This window comes from Callorhinus ursinus, unplaced genomic scaffold, assembly GCF_003265705.2.
Source record: "Callorhinus ursinus isolate GAN/ISIS: 27379988/994484 unplaced genomic scaffold, GSC_fseal_2.0 scaffold17, whole genome shotgun sequence".
NCBI lineage: Eukaryota > Metazoa > Chordata > Mammalia > Carnivora > Otariidae > Callorhinus > Callorhinus ursinus.
In genome coordinates this window covers 2,935,605-2,958,868 of record NW_027397079.1, presented here as the reverse complement: position 1 = coordinate 2,958,868, position 23,264 = coordinate 2,935,605, and the positions used below count along the sequence as shown (strand labels likewise).

The window sequence follows — 23,264 nt, the reverse complement described above, 5'->3', positions numbered from 1 at the left end:
CTGCCTTCAGCTCAGGTCATGATCCTGGAGTCCCAGGATCGAGTCCCACATCGGGCTCCCTGCTCAGCAGGGAGTCTGCTTCTCCCTCTCACCCTCCTCCCTCTCATGCTCTCTGTCTCTCATTCTCTCTCTCAAATAAATAAATAAAATCTTTAAAAAATTGTATAAAAAAATAAAATAAAATACTATTTGTAATAGTGGAATTCCCTATATATATTAAAAAAAAACCCTCTGTGATTCCCCAAAATAAGATTAAGGTATGTTAAATGTGCTCAACATTCATTTATATAATACAGATATTCTATTTAATCCTGGTTTAAAAGAAGAAAAACTGTGTAAGGATTTTTTTAATGACTCATAGAATAGATTTAAATATGTGCTTTCTTATGCTTTTTAAAAATATATAAAATAGTAAGAATGTTACTTCAAAATTATATTGCATAGCTGCTTACATGGATGTCTTCATTTTCCTGTGGTTGGTAATGTACTTGGTTTAAAAATATAATTTGATGAAAGGAATCTCAGATGGTACTTAACAAAATTGAAGTTTGGCTCATCTGTATTAGTTAATTATTATTACTTTTTGAGAAGACAATATTTTCTGAACACAGGTCTGGTAAGCCTTATCCTCAGATTTCTCTGGGGCTAGTTGAAAATGTAGTAAATATAAATATAAATATATATATATATATGTATATATATATATATATATATATATATCTCACTACCTTATCCAATAAAATTCCATCCTTAGAAGTGATTCTGTTCTTAAAGAAGTATAAATTACAAATATATTTTCTTTCACACGTTTCTCTAGGAACCACAATACCCTTACAGATAAACATACAGTAGGAATTTATAATTCCTACAAATTCATTTTTGCTTTTTGTTGTTGTTGTTGGCATCTATGTTAACCCCTAGGGAAACGTGCAGTCCATTAAAGTTCTTTCTCCCCACTCTTTGATGTTTCCCCGTCCATAGGGGAGTCTCTGGATCCTCCTGAAGTTTCCTCTGCCCAGACCCACAGGCGGGAGTCCCCATCTGCCTAACGAGTTTTGCCTCGATGTGCCTCCCAGTGAGGCAGACCTTTATATGAGTCTCAGAGAAAACACCTCTCAGCACCTCTCTGAGCTTTTCAAAAGATAACCCTACACAATTATATGTAGGTATACATAAAGCAGTCAGCACTTCTGATGAGATCTTAAGCTAAAACCTCACAGTATTGGGGAATACCCAGTATAGACCACACCTGTAGTCTTCCAACCGCAGATGCTTCCCTACCACGTTCAGTACTCCGTGTTTCCGGAGGGAGACCTCACTTACATGTCCGGTGACTTTGATCCCTCTGCATTTCCACACCATGGGCTGTCTGATCTCATGGCTCTCGAGAGCCAAGAAGCCCCTGTGACTCCGAATCCATACGCTCCTGTAGTTCTCTGGGCCTGTGCCATAGGAGGAATTGGGAGACTTCTATAGAAGCGAGCGGGCCATGCCTGATCACCCAGGCAGGCCATGAATTCATTTTCGTTTGAGTTGTTGCCATGTACCCAGGGAACATGCCAAACTATTAGCTTTCCGTACACTGGCTCCTTACCATCTACAGGTGTAAAAGTTCCTTAACCAGCTGGATCTTTATTTCTGGAGTTAAAACCGTGTTCCCGCTCATTTCTGAGTTTCTCTCATTACCCTCTGCTTGGAATTGTTCCCTCAGTCAGACCCAGGGCTCCTGACTCAGGATTCCCACGTCGCTGCCCTGCACACGCTTCCTTCTCTATGGCCCCAGGAACCCATCCAACTCTGTGGGGCTTCCCTGGCAGTGCAGGGGTGGTGACCCCTGACCTGGGAGATGACATGGGGATTTTAGCCAGCTTTCAACTTCATTAACGTTTGGCTGAATTTGTTTATTAACTTTTGCTGCTGGAGCATTTTCAAGTTCAATGTCAAACACCCTCCCCAAGTCCTGGGGCAGTTGCAAACTGCTTTTCTGCTGACAGAAACCTAATTCTCTGAAACTTATACACTTTGAGTTCTCTTTTTCTCAATGAGCATTAAGTCAAGTCAAAAAATCTACTAGTGAATCACTAAAACAGAAGCATCATTAAATCCGATATCTGGTGATGTTTTTGCTAGTGTGGGTATTTACATTAAAGTTCTGTTTTTACCACCTGGCATAGTTTTCTTATGTAATTTCTTCTGGAAAAGGTGGAGGGGCAGACTAGATAGCTTTACGTCTTTTACCTCTAAAAACCCTCCAATCTCTAATCTTAGGTCATACACAGGGGTTTTCTTTTAATTAGAAAGCGTAACCAGTAGTTTGACAAAGAGTTCAACGTCTCTTCTGTAACTTGGTCATGGCTATGTTACATTACAGAAAGAGCTAGCCTTTAGTGAACATGATAACTGCAGTGAACTGAAGTTTATATTTCTCTTTTCCTTAATCTGAACAGTCCTGAAGGGTTGACATCTTGATTGAGCAGTGAGTGACTTCCCCAAGGTCATATAACTTACAAGTGACAGACAAATGTCTAAAGCAACTCTGGCATTGATGATCTTCCCATTCTGCCAAGAGTATCAATAGGAATCAGATAATTCCTTGACTTTGGAAAGAGCTTCAGCATTTTAAACTACCTATATCATCCCAACCACTGATTCTAAAAAGGAAAATGGTCTAAACGTGTGGCGATGTGCCCTCTTCCCCGTCACTGTGTGCCCTCGCATGTGTATTCCCTGCTGAGTTGGGAGTGATGTCGTGCCCCCGGCCCCAGCTGCCTCTTTTCTTAAAATCCTGGCTCTAACAGTTTGTTCCTTCTTTCCCCTTTAGAACGAGACCAAAAGTTCAATACAATGGCTATGCAGGACATGAAAACAGCAATGGACAAGCTTCCTTTGAAAACCCTATGTATGATACAAACTTAAAACCCACAGAAGCCAAGGCTGTGCGGTTTGACACAACTCTGAACACAGTGTGTACGGTGGTATAGCCCTCAGTGCCCCATTAGGACTGATTCATAGCCATACCTCTGATGGACAAGCAGTAACTCCGTTGGTGCCATATACCACTCTCCCTTCTACTCTTGGCTTTGCTCCGGTGATCTTTCACATCTGCTGGCATCCATGCAGCGGGAATCTCCAGTCACGTGCCAGAGTCTTCTGAGGGTCGGACAACAAATACCGACAAATGCGCCTGCATTCTGAATGTGGATTCCGAATGCCTGACTACATCTGCTTGGAATCAAGGCACATTTAAGGAAGACTGCCGAGTCATGCCAATTCTTTGTACTTAATGCCTCAGACTTTCGTATTTCTGTGTGGCTGGGATGCCTTTCAATGCAGTCTTCTGGGCACGTGGATACATCCTTTGGGTGCGGTGACAAAATGGTAGCACCACAATATACCACAATACGTTGTTCTGTTTTTGTTTTGTTTTGTTTTGTTTTTAACCCCCATGAATATGAATACTCTGGAAAAAAAAAAAAGCTCTTTTGAAGAAGACACCTTTCTGGTAGACGCACACACCTACAAACGCTTCACTCTGTCCTTCCTGAGACCTGACAAGCTTTGAGGACTCACAGCTCCCCTCAGTGTCCATCCCTAGGGCCATTTGCAAATTCCCCAGTCAGCTGTTCTATTGCAGAATTTTTGATGCACAATTTTTTGCACTAGTGTGTTATGAATGACTGAGTAAGATTCTGATAAAAAAAACAAACTATTTACACAGGGTTTATACACACTATCCATTGTATATAAGCATCTTTTCATGTGGTCAAGCTAAACATCCACCATCCGTTCAGTTGGCGTGTTAGAGAGAGGAAGTATCCCCAGACATGGCGCAGGTCTTAAAGGTATTGGAGAGATTTATTTTATTACCGCTTCCTTTAGCTACATATGTGTGTTGAATTCACTGAAGATGTCGAACAAGGCAAAAAAAAAGAGGCCTTTTTATGTTTTTATTTAGCACACACATTCTCCCTTTCGGCATCACCCGCTGATGGCACGGAATGGCAGGGCGGTGGCGGCATGTCTCTCTGCCGTGTAAAACATGTCCATAGTAATTTATTTTAGATAGCTCATGAACCTGTGGGGTTCAGCTCACCGTAGTCTTCCCCGTGCACCGGGGTTCGCTCCCCCCGGGGCACCATTGCCTGCTGACGTGGCGTGGACCGACTGCGCACAGTGCATCTTGCACTCAGTGGGACTTGTCCAGGATCAAAATACCATGTGTCTCTCTGGAGGCGCGGGAGAATCACACATTTCTTTCCTGATGACACCTTTCATACATTGTTTTGTCTTTTGTCTCATGCGAATTCCAGATACAGATGTGATTTAGGTGATTTTTCACCTTTAAAATGTATTCTAGGTACGTTTTGAATCACGGTGTGAATAAAATAGGCATGATCCCCGGTGTGGATAAGATCCAAGTATGAAGTAGAAGGCGTGGCAATGAGAATGTGGATGTAACAAAATCCAAGTGAAAATCATGTTTATTTTTACTTATAACGGTTTGATAAAAGCATTTTAAAAAGACGATGCTTATTTTATTCTTTGGGTGTTCAGTACCTGTCCCATGTATTGAAAATGTCTCCCTATTCACCTTCCAGACCAGCATCCACCAAGTGTCTCATTCACTTCGTTGTAGTGGACGGATTCACACCTAGCTTTACGACTGATGGATTTGTTGCTCTGTTGAACATTCAAATGCAGGACTTCAAAAGTGGAAAATGAAAAAAAAAAAAGACACAAAAACCTGTCAGGATAATAGCTCATTCTTTCAAGTCATGTGTTTTGATTTGAGCGCTTTATTGGATCTTTTTATCCTCGATGCCCACTGTTCTGTTACTTGTTTGAAGGGGCATATGCTGTTAGGAGGGCATCCCTGACCTCTTCTAGTGACTTCTTTGCCTTTTGAACTCCAAATTATGAATTCCTTAGTATCATGCTGAATTCTCTGCCCCTTTTTCTCTGGCCGACCTGATAATGTGACTGGAGATTTGCTTTGCAACCTGGAGCCCTTACACGGATTCTACTCCTTAGACTAGACGAGGTCGGCCAGAGCCAGGCTCCTAACACGCACACTGAACCAGAACAAAGAGAAAGGGAGTTCGAGGATTGTTGTGTGCAGGGGAGAACAGGGTTACTATATATATTAGGTGTATATATATATATATATACATACATACATATATATAAATATATTGTACATATCTAAGTTTGAGTCATTCAAACTAGGTGCAAAATGCTGACTTCAGAGTCTGAGTTAACGTCTCTCTTCCCCCATCCCTGACCTGCTTGCCGGTCAATGCCGTTACCAATTCCTGAACTGACAGGACATACATACGCACATACAGAAACCACATACACGATTAGATATTATTTTCCTTTGTGTGCAAAGTCAGCCTGTCCTTTGGTTGCCAGTTTGGAGCATGGTATTCAACAACAACCACAAAAATACTCCATGAAATTCTCCTGCGAGGATTCTGCCTAGTTTCTTCCTAGGGTGTGTGCAGTGTGGATTCAGATCTCCTGCGAGGTGTTGGAGGGTCTCACGCAGGCAGTCGGCATGCGCGCTTCCTGCGCTGGGGCTGCAAGACTCCTTCTGGAAGCGACCAGAACCCCTGCGCGGGGAAGGACCCCATGCTAACGCAGGTTATGTGATTCAGAGCTGTTTAAAATGCTGCTTGTTTCCCACATCTTTTGCCTTTCTTCAGGCTAGCTGCAATAATTTTTTCTTCTGTAAGATATTTTGTAAACAACAACAAAAAAATCGATTCTCAAACAGGGGGAAAGAACGCTGGTGTCATGGTCAGGAAACCCGCCGCATCTCCGCCCGCCCCGTGTTACCATCTCACCACATGCTGCTGACATGAAGTAGGTGCAAACGACCTTTTTGTACAGAGATATATTTTTTATGAAGAATTTGTAAAATTATTAAATATGCTGTAATTTTTTGATTAATGTAGGTAAATTGTTAAAAAAAAATAAATGTTTTTACAATACAAAACTGTAATTTTCCCAATAATGTACCATGTACCATCTTTAGCTGATTCTCAGTTCCAATCCTATTACACATGTATTAATATTAAAGTGGCCTGTTAAAATCAACAGTATCTTTTTTTGTCAAAAAATTATAAAGAGAGTGTAATATAGCCTGTGCAATGCCACCTATCTTTAAAGGAAATCAGAGTTCTAATTAAATATTTAATTTTAGATTTCTATTTTTTGGTGTGATTTATTGTAGCCTAATAACGAGTGCCTGTGGGCCCGTGGCAGGGGAGGCAAAGAACGAAGTGTTCCTAACGAGCTTTCACTGCATTTGCAACCGGGCTGGGTATTTTCTGCAGATGATGTTAGCATTACGGACATGATTAATAACCAGCACGTGTGTGAGGATGCGCGACACAGGCACTGGCTGTGCGGAAGCTGACTTATTTCTTAATGGTTTACCTAAAACCAGGGAGAGCTTTCACTCTTCTCGAAACCAAAATCAAGCCTGTATTTTTATAATTTTTAAAGCTTTTTTTTTTGTTTTTGTTTTTGTTTTTTGGTATTTCCAAGCCATTGCTTTAATATAACCATGACTGGGTGAGCCCCCAGTCAAACAGACGCCAGCCTTGTTCGCTCCTGGTCAGTGTAGTCTGCACAAGGAAGGCTGCTCACCCACATTTGGGTGAAATTTTAATTCCTTTAAGGAGAGCATTTGTATGATAGGGTAATTTCTTTTTTGTTTGTGTTATTTTTACTTTTTATTTTTATTATTTTATTTTTCATTATGTTCAGTTAGCCTACATATAGTACATCACAAGTTTTTTTTTTTTTTTTTTTGTAGTGCTCAACCATTCATTAGTTGCATATAACACCCAGGACTCATCCCAACATGTGCTCTACGACCAACACCAAAGAAATAGAAACAATTATTAGACATTATTACCAGCAAATATATGCCAAAAAAATAAGCAATCTAGAAGAAATGGACACATTTTGTTTTAGATTTTTTAATTTATTTGAGAGATTGAGAAAGAAAGACCACAAGCAGGGGGAGGGGCAGAGGGAGAGGGAGAAGCAGGCTCCCCACCAAGCAGAGAGCCCGATGTGGGTGGGGCTCGATCCCAGGACCCTGGGATCATGACCTGAGCTGAAGGCAGACACTTAATGGCCTGAGATACCAGGTGGCCCAGTATGTTTATAATTTGAAAAAAATAACGGCAGTTCTTTCTGTAAACGTTTGCAGTGCTGAAAAATGACACATAAGAACATTATGCACATATTTAAGAAAACATTTCAAATGCCACACTTGAAGAAGGCTCAAAAAAATTCCTTCTCTCAGACTGCCCTTAAAATTCAGAGCCAGCCGTCCTCCACTCATCTTGGGGCTGAGAGAAAAAAGAACATTTTACAAGTCCTCCGTGACCCATCAAGCGGAAATGTCCTGCAGTTAAACAGAATGATATGCTAATTTTCCTGAGAGTCAAGTTATTACAAAATGAAAAACAACCAATAATAATAATAAAAAAATTGCCCCACAGTGGCTTCAAAGAAACGAAAGTTTTGATATCCCACTTAGACTCTGGCTCTCTTTGGATCCACAGATGTTTTTCATTGCTATGGATTGAGCACCTACTCTGCGCCCAACACATTTCCATGTGACTTGCATCCCTTCAAATAGTCCTCCTAATCTAGCAAAGTGGTGTTACTGCTCTCACTTCACAGGTGAGATGCAGAAGTGCCGAGAAGCTTATTACCTAAGGATGCAAGCTAGGCAGGCTGATGGTGGAGAGCAGTCTTCTGCTTCACCTTTCTTCTTTTCTCACTAGAAATATCACATTATTAGATTCATCAGTATTTTCTGATTCTGCAATTTAAAAAAAAATTCTCTCATTCTAGCTGTAAATCATTTTGTTTGGGCTTCACCCAGTTAAAAATAACTCCAAGTAAAGAATTCCAGGAGATATCAATACTCCATAGTATCAGTTTTACTATCTCCCAGATTACTCATACATAATGTGTCCTCCAGAAGTTTTAACACATTAAACGAACTTGAGAGCCCTGTCGTTATCCTGCGGGTCTTTGTCTAACACACTGAAATCATACGAGAGCTTTATTCTTGACTGACCTTTCCACTTTTGCCTCCTAAAAACTGACTAGGAATTACTACTACATCTCAGAAATCTGTCTCCTGCGTCTGGCATCTTAGGCAAGTGGCAGAGCATCCTGCACGGAGTAGGACCTCAAATAGCTGCTGAATTTGAACCGAGTACCTCTCAGCTCTCATTACTCCCTGCTGTGCCCTTTTATTAACACAGAGACACCCAGCCTGTTCCGAGCGATGGCTCTTTACAATAACCAATACAATCTGACTTCCTCTTCACTGTGGTGGAAGTAAGTTTTCATAGGCTTATTGGGTTATCTATAGCCAAGAATAGTGCCTTCTACTTCTCTGGATGCCTTTGCCCGTGGAACTGGGCATGTCTCCCCTTTCTGATGGCGGCAGCCCCTGGCTATCCCCTGGGACCCTCTGCCTGCACGACAATCGGTTTGGGTAGCATGTGTCCCACAATTCTGCACCCGTCTCTGAGCCAGGACGACTCTTCTCCTGGGAATCAGAGCTTGAGAGGCGTGACACAAACATGAGATGTGTCCGGCAGGATGTACGCTGGCCCCCAGCTAGGCCGCCCCAGGGAGTGAGCCCAACCTTGCATGCTGTGTCTCTCCTCCCCAGGCCTGATCTCTGGGCTGTTCCCTTGCAACTGCTACTCCACCCCTTTCCATATCCATTTTTTCTTCAAGTTTCCAGACTTGGGTACTCGTACTTGCATTTAGGGGACTCAGCTGCTGTAATTACACCTGACAGGTATAGGACAGATCTCTGTGATGCTCCCCGACGCACGCACTCAGGGCACAACGCCCGGCTGCCTAACGCCGAATCCAGCCATGCAACCACGGAACACCACTGCTGAGCTGAGCCTCCGTGTCTCTGAATGCACACAACACCAAAGTACCAAAGGTAAAGTGACTCACAAGACTGCTCGGATGGCTGGGAGAGTTTCTAGGATTTAACAAATTTGCCAGATTTAATACAAATCTCGCCAGGTGAATGACCACCTTCACATGCATGTGGCCAACCAAACAGTACGCAGTGGCTGGGGGCACTTCTCAGGGTCCGTAAGGGATGGTGAGGTAGCCTCTGTAAGACTTTTATTAAGGAATTTTGCGGGCTGAAAGGGTAGCAAGCATAGTTTTACAATACTGCTTTAGAAGACATTTTTGTTGTTGTTGTTTATTTTGTCTTACGATGTTATCCTCTTGTGGATATTAAAGCAGCTTTTAGTTTGTTACAAGATTACTTCCAGGGAAGGCACTGGATGACAAGTGGGCCTAATTTTTCAGGCCACCTGGACTCCTTAATCCATAGGATTATATATAAATTAAGTACTTAACAGGGGAGAGTGAGGAGAGGAATTATACCAAGAGAATTAAGATGACGTTCTTTTCTTCCCTGTGTATGTTCAACAATCTCAGGGCAGGAGAAGGTCAGCCTACAGCCTTGGGGTCAGGGCCAGGCCCCTGCAAGCCCGTCTATGTCATACATTTGCCACGTTGGTGGTGCGCGAAGAGCCTGAGACCCAGGGCGAGTCTCAGCTGTGGTCACCATCCTGATAGGCTCAGCATTTAGTTCTGACCATGTCCCCATCCTTATACCCCTAGGGTGACACGTGATGCCGTCATGGGAGTCCAGTCCGCTTGGGGGGCACACGCCCAGGTGTGTGTGTCCAGGATGCACATAGTGAAGGTGCAGGTGCTCACATCTCAAGAACATGGCTTTCAACCCAAGAGAATGAACCTGCAAAACAATATGGATGACATAATCCCATTTTCCAATATGATTAAAAATCATGCAAATTAATACTCTATGTTGTAAAGGGTTACATCTGTATGTAGTAATGCTATTAGAAATGCCTGGTATAGACTAAAGTCATATTCAGATTAGTGACTTCTTCTAGGGAGGGAGCAGAGGAGTGGAATTGAGGGAGTGCATGGAGTTGTCTGCCATGGAAATTTGAGCAAGGTTTTTACCAGTTCTGTGGAAGATGGGAGAAATCATAGTTTCTACCTTGTCGGGGTGTAGAGGATGGCAAATGTGAGAGTGGGTGTGAGATGCATAAAATATGGCCCAGTGCACAGCAAGGTCCAATTACCTGCCCCTTAACTATCTGACCCATCACCTACCTTTCTATCAATCACCTAGCAATTCATCAATGATCCATCGTTTATCTATCACCATTTAACTAATCTATGTATTTATTTGTTTAAAAAATGTGAATCAAGTAGAAGAGAAAATGTTGACTTTGACAAAGTTGTACAAGGACTTTCACATTACTTTTATCACACTTTATGCCTTAATTGGTTTTGGAAAGCCTTACACTCTAAATTTTATTTATTTGTCTTAGAGATTTTATTTATTTATTTGACAGAGTGAGAGCACAAGCAGGGGGAACGGCAGAGGGTGAGGGAGAAGCAGGCTTCCTGTAAAGCAGGGAGCCCGATGCGGGGCTTGATCCCAGGACCCTGGCATCATGACCTGAGCCGAAGGCAGCCGCTTAACCAACCGAGCCAGCCAGGAGCCCTACACTCTAAATTTTAAAATAATGGGTATGGCAGTTCGGCTGTGGAGGTTTGAACTGTGCCTCCCTTCCACCCATCCCTGAGACTCCGGATGGTTGCATAACCGCTCCTTCTGGCCAATTTCCCAAACTGTTACATCGGGAATACCAATATCTGGCTTCATTTGAAAAGCCTGTGACCTTTTATGAATAATGTTAGCCAGTGGATACTTGGTGAAAACACTGGAAATACTCCTATTTGAGAGTCGCTTGAAGGCAGCACCTTTCTTCTCCTGCACAGAAGTCATGCTTGTTTCTCCCCGGTTGTTTTCTCCCTGCGGCAGGTGCATTATTCCGGAATGCATTTGACTATACGTCTTACAGAGTAGGTAGCTAACACACTCTATGATTACTGCAAGGACCTCTTGGCTCTGTTTTTAGTCTTGTAACAGTGGGTCGTTGTGCCCATTAGTCTTAAGAAAAAAAAAAAAATACTGCACGTTTTTCTCTTATCCATGGAGGCAATCACTGAGCTGTTGTCCAGGGAGTCAGGGGCCGATGTCTGACTGCAAACTCACTCCTTTAAGCGCAGGCTGGAAGGGAGGAGCCTCGACAGGAGTGTTCAGAGGCAAACACCCAGCGTTGGGCAGTTGAAGTCCACACCAGGCAGGGTCCCGGTACATGCAGTGACCGCCTTGCGGGGAAGCAGTGGGTGTGAGTGTGAAAATGGTAGAGATGATATGGCCCTGGGTGAGATTCTGTCTGTCTGCTGCAGTCTCTGGTGTCTCAGGTTGTTTCATTAGATCTTCAGGAGAGTCTGCGTGCTGGAAGCAGGGTGGGCGCAGCGGGGAAGCCCACCGATGGTGACAGCCGTCTCAGAGGGAAAGTCGTGGGAACCGCAATGGCCCCTGTGGTCAAAGTGAGTGGGAGTGCTGTTTGTTCAATTTTATTATGCATTTCAGTGAGTTATTGTAGTGAAATAGTCCATATTTATGTAAAAGATTTTACGTTATTGTTAATCTTTTTTTTTTTTGGCAATAAGAACACTGAACATGAGATCTGCCCACTTCATAAGCTTTAAGTGCAGGTCACATGTGACTACAGGTGCTGAGCTGTTCAGCGGGTTCTAGAACATGTTCATCCTGCGTGACCGACAGAAGCACGTCTTTCATTCCAGAGGGATCTAGAAACACTCGTACTAAAGTGCGCTCTTCAGAATCTGGGTGACTTTGTTTGATTGGGCTGTGTCTTTCTTTGTTCTGCCCCAGATAAATATTACCCTGAATTAAACATTTTGATAAGCAACACACAGCTAAGTGCCATTATTAAATTTTTATGCATTTAGTAAAAATGGCTAATTATTAGCCAATGGATGGATAGACAACTTGGAAAATTAGCATTGCTTTGTGCGCTGGCAGCCGGGTCTGTGCCTGAGGTTACCTTGGCCGCCAGCTGTCTCACCCTTTACCGCCCGAGGGCTCGGGCTCCAGGACACCTGGCAGTGCCTCTGTCCTTCCTCTTCTTCCTGCTGGTACCATTAAGGCCCAGGGTGGGGGCCCTCATCGGCTGTTGGAATGCAGCCAATCTCCAAACTTCAAGAAAAGATAAACATACTTCCCTGGAGCAGGATTCCAGGAATCCCAGCAGCTATGGACGAGTAGACTAGGCTCTCTCAAGCATTCGCAAATGCTGGTTTTCTAAGACTGTGCAGAGTAATGGGTTTTTAAAACATGCCTAGCGGATGAAAAATTAAAGGATCAAGTTTATCCTACTTTTCACTTGGCTGGTGAAAATAGATTTTGGAGATAAAGTGTGTGGAAGAAGATATACATACATAAGTCATACCATGCTGGTGGAAGTTTAGACCTTTGCAGAGATGAACTAGGAAAAAAGGAGATCTCAAAGGTTCTCAGCACAGGTGAGAAAGGGTCATCACCAACCGTGATCATGCTGTTGGCCAAGCCACCGTGCAGATGACTTTGCAACACGTAAGTGGGTCAAGTCACATGTTGTACATCTTACACTGACACAATGTTATATGCCAGTTGTATCCCAATGAAGCTGGGAAAAAAAACATCCCCTTGACTCAACAATTTCACCGTAAGAAACATAGGTGGCCATAGCACTCCAGTCCTCGGAAGGAAGTGAGGCATGCACGTGGTCCAGCACTGTTTCCAAAAGGAAAATATCGGAGGCAAGATAAAAGGCCGTTGATAGGGAAGAAATTACATAAATTATGGTACATCTATGTAACAGAATACAGTGCAGTGGGGAGTGCGGAGATGCTTTAAGGTGTACTAATATCTAATGTTGTACAAGACTTATTTAAAGTGAAAAAGCATCGGGCACCTGGGTGGCTCAGTTGGTTAAGCCTCGGACTCTTCATTTTGGCTCAGGTAATGATCTCGTGGTTGTGAAATTGAGCCCTGCACGGGGCTCAGGGCTGGGCATGGAACCTGCTTGGGATTCTCTCTCTCCCTCTCTGCCTCTCTCCACCTCTAAAAAAAAAAAAAAAAAAAAAAAAAAAAAGAATAAATAAAGTAAAAAAGTATCATGCAGGGCTGAGTTTCTGATGTGCTTTGATGTGCGTGAGCAATAGGCTACACGCACATATGTTCCTGAGCGTGCATGTGTTATCTGGAAGACTATTTAAAAAAATGGTAGCAGTGTTGCTGAGAGCAGCTGAAGGAATCCGGGGAAGATAAGAGGGAGACTCACGTTTCACTCTGTAACATTTTATAATCTAAAACTCTGTGCTACCTACCCATGTATACAACTGAAAGCATATTTCTAAATTAAATAAAAATAAACAAACACATATCTGTTGCCGGATTGTTATTTTAGCTTCACACAGGATTTGACCACCAATGCAGGATGACCGATACTCCTGATTGTAAATCCACGTACTCCTCCTTCTTGTCTTTGCTTTTAGAAACTAACAGAGTAGTATTAAATTTTGAGACAGTAAATTTTGACAGTAAATGGTTCTCTTTGTTTAAAAGATTTTATTTATTTATTTGATGGAGAGAGAGAGAGAGAGAGAGAGAGAGAGAGAGAGCCCAAGCAGGCAGAGGGTCAGAGGGAGAGAGAGAAGCAGGCTCCCCAACTGAGCAGGGAGCCTGACAGGGGGCTCGACCCCAGGACCCTGGGATCACGACCTGAGCCAAAGGCAGATGCTTAACCAACTGAGCCACCCAGGCGCCCTGAGAGTAAGTGGTTGCTAATGGAAAGTTGTTACCCCTTTGATGAGGGGGAGCCTGGGCTCCTTTGAGGGTCTCAACCTTCCCTGTATTGTCATGCCTCAGTCCTCCCGCATTCCTAGAAGTTCATGCTCATTGGAAAGTATAGCTAAATTAATAGAATTTTTCTGCTTGACATGCTATGCACCAGAAAATTAAAACTAGCATTCAAAAAAAGAAAAAAGAAGGAGCACCTGTGTGGCTCGTCGTTAAGCGTCTGCCTTTGGCTCAGGTCATGGTCCCAGGGTCCTGGGATCAAGCCCCGCATCGGGCTCCCTGCTCCACGGAAAGCCTGCTTCTCCCTCTCCCACTCCCCCTGCTTGGTGTTCCCTCTCTATGTCTCTCTCTGTCAAATAAATAAAATCTTAAAAAAAAAGAAAAGAAAAAAGAAGAAAGCTAGTCAACCACAGTTATCAGAAACAAAAATTGGTCCAGTTGAAAATGTAAAGAAATAATGCCTATGCAAGGTTTGTACTCTACTGGATATTGATGCATTTTATCCTAGGAAAATTTCCCAGCTAGGCATAAGTCAGCTTGGGCAGCTCGGTACAGCAGATAGCTTTAGTATTTGTGAAGGTTATAAAGTTAACTCATTTTGCAAGTATTTATGGAATCCTTACTAAATGTCAACACTTAGATTAGGCTCAGAGAGCTAAATAAAGCAGAGTTCAGGGTCCCTCCAGTCCAAGCAGAGAGGCAGACACAGGGACAAATACTAACAGTGAATGCTAGGACTGCATCTTTCTGCACTGGAACAGAGTAATGCGTTATAGGACCCATGGGAAAAGATCCCTGAAAACACTTTGGAAGCAGAATAGGTGAAGAGATTTTCAGGGAAAACTCTTCAAGGAGTTGTGACTATAACCTTATAACCCTGAGACTATAATCTCTTATTATAACCCTAATGTACTACTCTCCTTAGTCGATGAATAGAACTGAAGTCACATTATCAGTACTCCATTGGCTCAATGGCTCTCCTCTGCAACTTTTCAGCTCATTAGTCCTGAGCGTCCCTAGAGCTTGCCTTCCATGTGTTTCCAACGTCTTCCACTTCACATGTGTTGTGATATTTCTTGAGTCCTCTGGAAACTGCTATTGTTCATTAATGGCCCATTTGAGTAAGGGATCAATTTTCCTAACAAAAATCACCCTTGCCCTCATGACTGCAGACTGGCTGCCACTCCTCCAGTCATCCCAGCCATGGTAAAGGCAGAAATTCTCAAGTTGTGAAGTAGGGAAAAGCTGACAACAGCCTTTACATTCTTTAATATCAAGAAAGCCAAAAAGAAATCACAAAAAGCTTCCCACTTCCCCACTACCTTCAGCAGACTTCCATTTTCATCTCACAAGCTACCCACAGATGCAAGGGAAGCAGAAAAAAACAGACAATGAGATTTTTCAACTCCATTATGATTCATTATTTGCGGGTAGGTCAGAAATTCCCCAATTAGAGTGTATGTTTTGGTGGTAACAAAAGTATAGGAGATGGATTGCTTCAAAACAACTTTCCCTTTGAGAATGAACAAGTGATCCCCACATGTTTGCCCCTCGAAGTAGAAATCCGACCCAAGACTCAGTAGTGTGGACCCATTCTACCTCATGGCCAGGATCTCCTTATAACTGTACTCCCCGCCCCTCCCTGTTTTATTAATTTGAGGCTTTAATACAAAGGGCACTTAGGAAAAAACAGGTTTATGAATACATGTACTTACTAATTGAGTTAAATTTCTTTATGGGTAAGGTAGTGGTAATTCAGTTCTGTTTTACCACTAGACAGAAATATACACAAATTAGCTTTTATTGGGAAAAATGATTTACACTGAAGTTGCATTTTTCTTTTCCTATTGTTCTGGGGAAATTGTGTGTGTGTTTGTGTGTGTGTGTGTGTGTGCGCGCGCGTGCATGCATGTGTGCTTCAAAGACCCAACCGGGTGTTTTGGGGGGAAAAGAGTGGTGGCATTAGAACAGTGTGTGCCTTCATGAACATTTAACTGTTTTGGCACATGGCTTTTACTACTCACAGAGCAATTGAACGGCTTGTGGAAAAATCAAACATATGTTGTTATAGTTGTCACAGCATCAGCTTCAGAAGCAGTCTTGTAACCACCTACATATTTGTTTTGAGTTACAGGTAAGAAAATGGATTCTCTTTCTCTCACTAGTATATTTGAGTCATAGATTCTACTGACAAATCTGAAATCAAATAAAAATAAGACCCAAACTTCAGCGCTTTGCCTCAACTTTATTCACATGCATTTTTAATTTTTAAAACATTTAATCAAATACATATTGATGCTCTTAGACATTAGTCACATCCAAGCAATATTTAGCTGGTAATGGCTCTACAGTTACAATGTATTATATAAGAGAGTCATATACTATTCATGAAATGCATTTGCATTCAATTGTAAACACGGGGATGAAGAGAAGGAGTTTATTGTCCTAATCAGAATGTGACAGAAACAGTGTGGCAGGAAAATAGTCTCACATTGTGTGCTGGGTGTGACTGTTCACCAATTCCTTTAGATAAACAGTCAGCCTGCCTCCCAGAGCTGGTGAGGCTACAATATGCCAACCCTGTCTCTACATGTACGTATCTGGAATGTAGTTACACAAAATATATCAATAATCATAATCGTGTTGATATAATTTGACCTGTTAACACTATGGATGGGAACAAATCTTAAAAAAAAAAATCTGAAAGAAAACAAAACACAAGTCTAAAGAATAGATATACTAGAGATCAATACACATAGGAATATTGCTATCTGGCTAAGTAGCAAAAATAAATGCAATCAATATTTGTGAGTAGAAGAAAATGTGACATCATTTAAAATAAAATTGGAGAAAAAATACCATGCAGCCATTAAAAATGCTAAATGTGAACACATTGCAGCAACTTCATATAGTTAAGAGGCATCGTAAAAATTAGGATTGATTTATGATACAATCATAGTTGGCCAAGTATCGCTTGGCGGGGGCACCTTCGGAAAGAAGCAAGGCCCAGTGGGGGGCCGGCTGGTTTTGTTTGAAGGTAGCAGATTACTGAAGTGCTTATTTCCCCTCTTTAATATTTCACTGGGTTTGCTGTCATGTTTTCATAATTGAAATGGGAAAATCAGGGATTCCTGGATGGCTCAGTCGTTAAGCATCTGCCTTTGGCTGAGGTCATGATCCCAGGGTCCTGGGATTGAGCCCCGCATCGGGCTCCCTGCTCAGCGGAGAGCCTGCTTCTCCCTCTCCCACTCTCCCTGCTTGTGTGCTCTCTCTCTGTCAAATAAATAAAATCTTAAAAAAAAAGAAATGGGAAATTAAATGTAGCAAAATCAGTGAAGAAAATAGTGAAGTGATGATCTTTTCCAATCACTAAATCTACATATAGCATCTGAAAGTGTGGTTTTGAGTCAAAGCCTCCAGCAGTCCTCCTTCCCCAGCAAGAGAAATAACAACTCATTTGTCGTGGTCATCTTTATTTGCAAGTCCTCTGGGGTTAAAATTCAGGTAGGCTGCTGGGTATCACTGTGTTGGGAAAATGTGGAGAAACTAGAGTCTCCATCCATTGCTGGTGAGCACTGAAACCGGTGCAGGCAGTTTGGAAGAGCTTGAGGATGGAGCATCAGATGCATGCAAATGCTCACCAGACTCATAGACTTCATGGGACAAGAACATCTCCGGGATGGTTTTGGAGTCATTGTGGAGATCCCAGTCTTGTAAATGGGACAGGAAATTAGATATTAAATAACTAAATGGTCAGACAAAAGTTACCATCTACTTTATCACCAGAAGAAGTAGAAGAAGAGGAGAAGGAAGATAAAGAGAGGGGGAGGAAGAAGTCTAGAAAGAACATAGTCTTAAACACATGCTTCCTCATGTAAACGAGCTCTGCTAAAATCTATCCAGTGTCCTTGTTTTCTTCATTTTTCATCGTCTGGTGAATATTTCCTGGTCTAACCCAGGTTCATAAATCAACAAGAGAGGATCCAGTGCTGAGGCCCAACTCTGTCTCTGATGTTCCTGAATCTGTGACTTCTCCCAAAAATTACAAGTGCAAAAATTGTAGTATGGTATCCGTTTTTTATTGTTTTAAAAAATTTATTTCCTTGATTCTGCTTGTAAAATAAGCTCATTCTTGGTATATACCTGATGGCTTATGGACACTAAAAACTGTATTCTTCCTTAAAATTAAAGACTTTTGTTAGAACACACCTTGCATATTGTCATTCAGATTACAATGTAAATGTACCCACCTACCAGATTATGGTTTCTGAATTTTCAGTGAAGCTCCAGAGCCACTCAGGATCATACAGCGATCCTCTTCCTCACCATGATTAATTTATATAGTCTCAGTAATTGTTCAGTTCCAAACAGCTTTTGTCATGATATGAGCTCCAGATTTAATCAATATTCGTATTTGACCACTATTTCATGTAAAAGAAGTTAATCTTGGAGTATCAGTATAGTTTATAAGACGGTCCTGCTGACTCTGGTCTTCCCCAACCCAACATACACCATCTGATTTAATTCCCTTTGGAATTTTCTTTTTTCCTCTCACACACACAGGCTCACAGCCCATGACTCACAGAACCAGCTCCAAATGCTCCTCCTTGTCCTGAGTCCTCTACAACTTGATCCCATTGTTGTTCCTGTATCATACTCTCCCATTACTCTATAGTGTGTTCTATTTTTGGTATAGAAATGATCTTTGTATTCATAAAAGTTTGGATTTAAATCCTCACTGTGTCACATGCTAGATTCATGATTTGAGGGAAGTTATGTATGTCTCTAGCCACAAATAGTTGCTGGCCCAATTCAACGTCCAGGAGCATGGCTCATCATAGAAAATGATCCAAGAAGGAAGACTGTATTTTATCGTGTTTTGGCTAGTGAGTCGGAAAGTAAGTTGGCGATTTCCTGCTCTTCCCATGTGGCAGTTGTGAAGTCTATTCAGAGTTAACCTTTCCATTTCAGACATATTGGCTTTGGAATATCAACACCCACATTCATTATTTGTGTTACCACAATATGCAATTAATACCACTAATGCAATGAGAAATGGTGAATTTCTCAGTAGCCAGAGCAGCTGTGGCTGCCTTGGCAAAAACACTTGGCCAACGGTCAACCATGGCATCAATATTTTTGGGATCCAGGCCAAAATAAAACAGCAAGGTAAACACTCAGAAATCTTAGGTGTGAATTCTTCTGTACCTAAACTATAAGATACTTTTTATATGGTATCGTGTATAATTTGTGCTGACCTATCTGTTTTATGGAGCCCTCCCCAACAGAATGGCCATCAGCATGGGTCCCCTCAGGGGTCTCCCTTCCAAATTCTGTATGATGACAGAACTATCCGGAAAGACCACATATCTTCTGTCAATTTCCAAAAGCATCATTAAGGAATTTAAAGGCATCGTCAGTATGATCACATGATTCTAGTGAGCACCATCCATTGTCATTAGAGGTCACAGAAGAGGGAATATTCACAGCTACCAAATCATGATGTCTTGCAAGTGGGACACGGGGAACCAAAGAAAATGCCCATAATGGTTTTACCATTGAATTGCGTGTGCACGGAACATGATTTATTGCAATCCAGAAAGACGGAGCTCATATTTGAATCGATTGAGCATACGGCGCCTGACACAGACAAATGGCCATGCCCAACCTAGCCAGTGGAGTTTCCCTCTCTGAGGCAGAGTGTAAATGTAAAATGGTTTCGAGTTTCAAGGGGAGAGAATGCAATCAGTGGCATAAAGACAAATTTGGGAGAATCTGCCTTGTCAGTTTCCCCCTGAAAACCCCAGTTTGGCAGATTACATAGAGCCTTCATCAAGCTTAACACGGAATCCCGACCAACAAAATGGGCTCTGGCAACGGCAGCCAGGGCTAACCACACGGCTTCCTGGTTCTGTGGACGTTAACCCGGAACCTTCCTTCTGTCCGTGCCCACGTATGGCACGCGATGCTTTGCCCTTCTTGGCAGGATTAGCAGCTGATGTTTTTCACCCAACCATGAAAATATTAAGTTCCCCAGCATATTAATATGATTTATAGGAGAGTGTTTGACCTGATACTTGAGATCTACTTCAAAGACTGAATGCGGTACGACAGTGCCACCGCAACAGTTCAAATGTGTTTTTATCTCCCATTCTGCTTGCACCCACTGATTGTGTGACTGAATTAGAATGGGCCACCTCACAGAGAAATGCCCATGAGCCCCCCATCAAATCCCTTCCAGGAGTGTGTCCATCTGCAAAATGAGGATGGGCAGAGTTCGTCCTCCACCTCCTACTTTTAAAAAACACTATCTTTGGTTATTGGAGCCAATTGATTTCAAACCTGGTGTTATATTATAACTATTTAAGCAAGTGACTGGAAATCATCCTACTTTTTATGGATCTCCACAGAGCACAGTACTCTAGCATGTCCCAAAGTAGCAAATGCGTCCCTCCAGGTCCATGACCTGCACACATGGAGTATGTGTCCTGGAGATCTGGCCTTGAGGCAGTGGCAGGGGACAAGTACGTCCTCTCAACCTGTAGACCTGGGCACCTGCTCGGTCTGCTGACAGCTCAGTCCTACAGACCCAAGGCGGGTACCCCTGTGAGCTGTCAGCCACGTGTTGGGCACCTGTTGGAGTAGAACCGTTCACAAGTACCATTCCCAAAACATGAGCTGCTCTCATGAACAAGATAGCCTCTTAAGAGGGGAAAAGAAAATCCCCATGAAACCAGCACGTGGGGGATGACACAGCTCCCCAGGGGGTCACTGCCAGGACACAGTGGCTACTCACCCTGCCCAGCGGGAAGCCCCTTGCTAGCAGACCCCACTCATGTCTGGACTCTCCTTCCAAAGGCAAAGGGCACTCTCCCCACATTCCCAGAGTGGCTGCATGCTCACGGATCGTGCCATCATGATCAGCGTGAAGATACGGTGATGTTGCAGTGCCCCTGGGCGACAGGCACACTATCTTCTCCTGGAGGGAGGGTGATGCTTTTTTTTTTTTTAATTTTTTTATTGTTATGTTAATCACCATATATTACATCATTAGTTTTTGATGCAGTGTTCCATGATTCATTGTTTGTTCATAACACCCAGTGCACCATGCAAAACGTGCCCTCCTCAATACCCATCACCAGGCTAACCCATCCCCCCACCCCCCTACCCTCTAGAACCCTCAGTTTGTTTTTCAGAGTCCATCATCTCTCATGGTTCGTCTCCCCCTCTGACATACTCCCCTTTTCTTCCTCTCCTGTTATCTTCTTCTTTTCCTTTTTACTTAAAATATGTTGCGTTATTTGTTTCAGAAGTACAGATCTGTGATTCAACAGTCTTGCACAATTCACAGCGCTCACCGTAGCACATACCCTCCCCAATGTCTATCACCCAGCCACCCCATCCCTCCCACCCCCAACCACTCCAGTAACACTCAGTTTGTTTCCTGAGATTAAGAATTCCTCATATCAGTGAGGTCATGTGATACATGTCTTTCTCTGATTGACTTATTTCACTCAGCATAACACCCTCCAGTTCCATCCACGTCGTTGCAAATGGCAAGATCTCATTCCTTTTGATGGCTGCATAATATTCCATGGTGTATATATACCACATCTTCTTTATCCATTCATCTGTCGATGGGCATCTTGGCTCTTTCCACAGTTTGGCTATTGTGGACATTGCTGCTATAAACATTGGGGTACATGTACCCCTTCGGGTCCCTACATTTGTATCTTTGTGGTAAATACCCAGTAGTGCAATTGCTGGATCGAACGGTAGCTCTAATTTCAACTGTTTGAGGAACCTCCATACTGTTTTCCAGAGGGGTTGCACCAGCTTGCATTCCCACCAACAGTGTAGGAGGGTTCCCCTTTCTCCACATCCCCGCCAACATCTGTCGTTCCCTGACTTGTTAATTTTAGCCATTCTGACGGGTGTGAGGTGGTATCTCATTGAGGTTTTGATTTGGATTTCCCTGATGCCGAGCGATATTGAGCACTTTTTCATGTGCCTGTTGGCCATTTGGATGTCTTCTTTGGAGAAATGTCTGTTCATGTCTTCTGCCCATTTCTTGATTGGATTATTTGTTCTTTGGGTGTTGAGTTTGATAAGTTCTTTATAGATTTTGGATACTAGCCCTTTATCTGATATGTCGTTTGCAAATATTTTCTCCCATTCTGTCGGTTGTCTTTTGGTTTTCTGGACTGTTTCTTTTGCTGTGCAAAAGCTTTTTATCTTGATGAAATCCCAATAGTTCATTTTTGCCCTGGCTTCCCGTGCCTTTGGCGATGTTTCTAGGAAGAAGTTGCTGCGACTAAGGTCGAAAAGGTTGCTACCTGTGTTCTCCTTTAGGATTTGGATGGACTCCTGTCTCACATTTAGGTCTTTCAACCATTTGGAGTCTATTCTTGTGTGTGGTGTAAGGAAATGGTCCAGTTTCATTCTTCTGCATGTGGCTGTCCAATTTTCCCAACACCATTTGTTGAAGAGACTGTATTTTTGCCATTGGACATTCTTTCCTGCTTTGTCAAAAATAAGTTGATCATAGAGTTGAGGGTCCATTTCTGGGCTCTCGATTCTGTTCCATTGATCTATGCGTCTGTTTTTGTGCCAGTACCATACTGTCTTGATGATGACAGCTTTGTAATAGAGCTGGAAGTCCGGAATTGTGATGCCGCCAGCTTTGCTTTTCTTTTTCAGTATTCCTCTGGCTATTCGGGGTCTCTTCTGGTTCCATACAAATTTTAGGATTATTTGTTCCATTTCTTTGAAAAAAGTGGATGGTATTTTGATGGGGATTGCATTGAATGTGTAGATTGCTCTAGGTAGCATTGACATCTTCACAATGTTGATTCTCCCAATCCATGAGCATGGAACGTTTTTCCATTTCTTTGTGTCTTCTTCAATTTCTTTCATGAGTATTTTATAGTTTTCTGAGTACAGATCCTTTGCCTCTTTGGTTAGATTTATTCCTAGGTATCTAATGGTTTTGGGTGCAATTGTAAATGGGATAGACTCCTTGATTTGTCTCTCTTCTGTCTTGTTGTTGGTGTATAGGAATGCCACTGATTTCTGTGCATTGATTTTATATCCTGCTACTTTACTGAATTCCTGTATGAGTTCTAGCAGTTTTGGGGTGGAGTCTTTTGGGTTTTCCACGTACAGTATCATATCATCTGCAAAGAGTGAGAGTTTGACTTCCTCTTTGCCGATTTGGATGCCTTTGATTTCTTTTTGTTGTCTGATTGCTGTGGCTAGGACTTCTAATACTATGTTGAATAGCAGTGGTGAGAGTGGACATCCCTGCCGCGTTCCTGACCTTAGGGGAAAGGCTCTCAGCCTTTCCCCATTGAGAAGGATACTCGCTGTAGGTTTTTCATAGATGGCTTTTATGATATTGAGGTATGTACCCTCTATCCCTATACTCTGAAGA

General features: G+C 42.5%; 1 protein-coding gene across 2 annotated transcripts in view; it reads left to right on the top strand.

The window, feature by feature from the left end:
• The window catches only part of CSMD1 (CUB and Sushi multiple domains 1), a 2,052,675-nt gene extending 2,046,511 nt beyond the window's left edge, over positions 1-6,164 (top strand). For both annotated transcript variants that reach the window (XM_073902260.1, XM_073902259.1), the window contains one exon: positions 2,822-6,164. In XM_073902260.1, coding sequence (XP_073758361.1) covers positions 2,822-2,981 — 160 coding nt within the window. In that variant the 3' untranslated portion in view covers positions 2,982-6,164. The remainder of the gene's footprint in view (positions 1-2,821) is intronic.
• Positions 6,165-23,264: the final 17,100 nt, after the last annotated feature.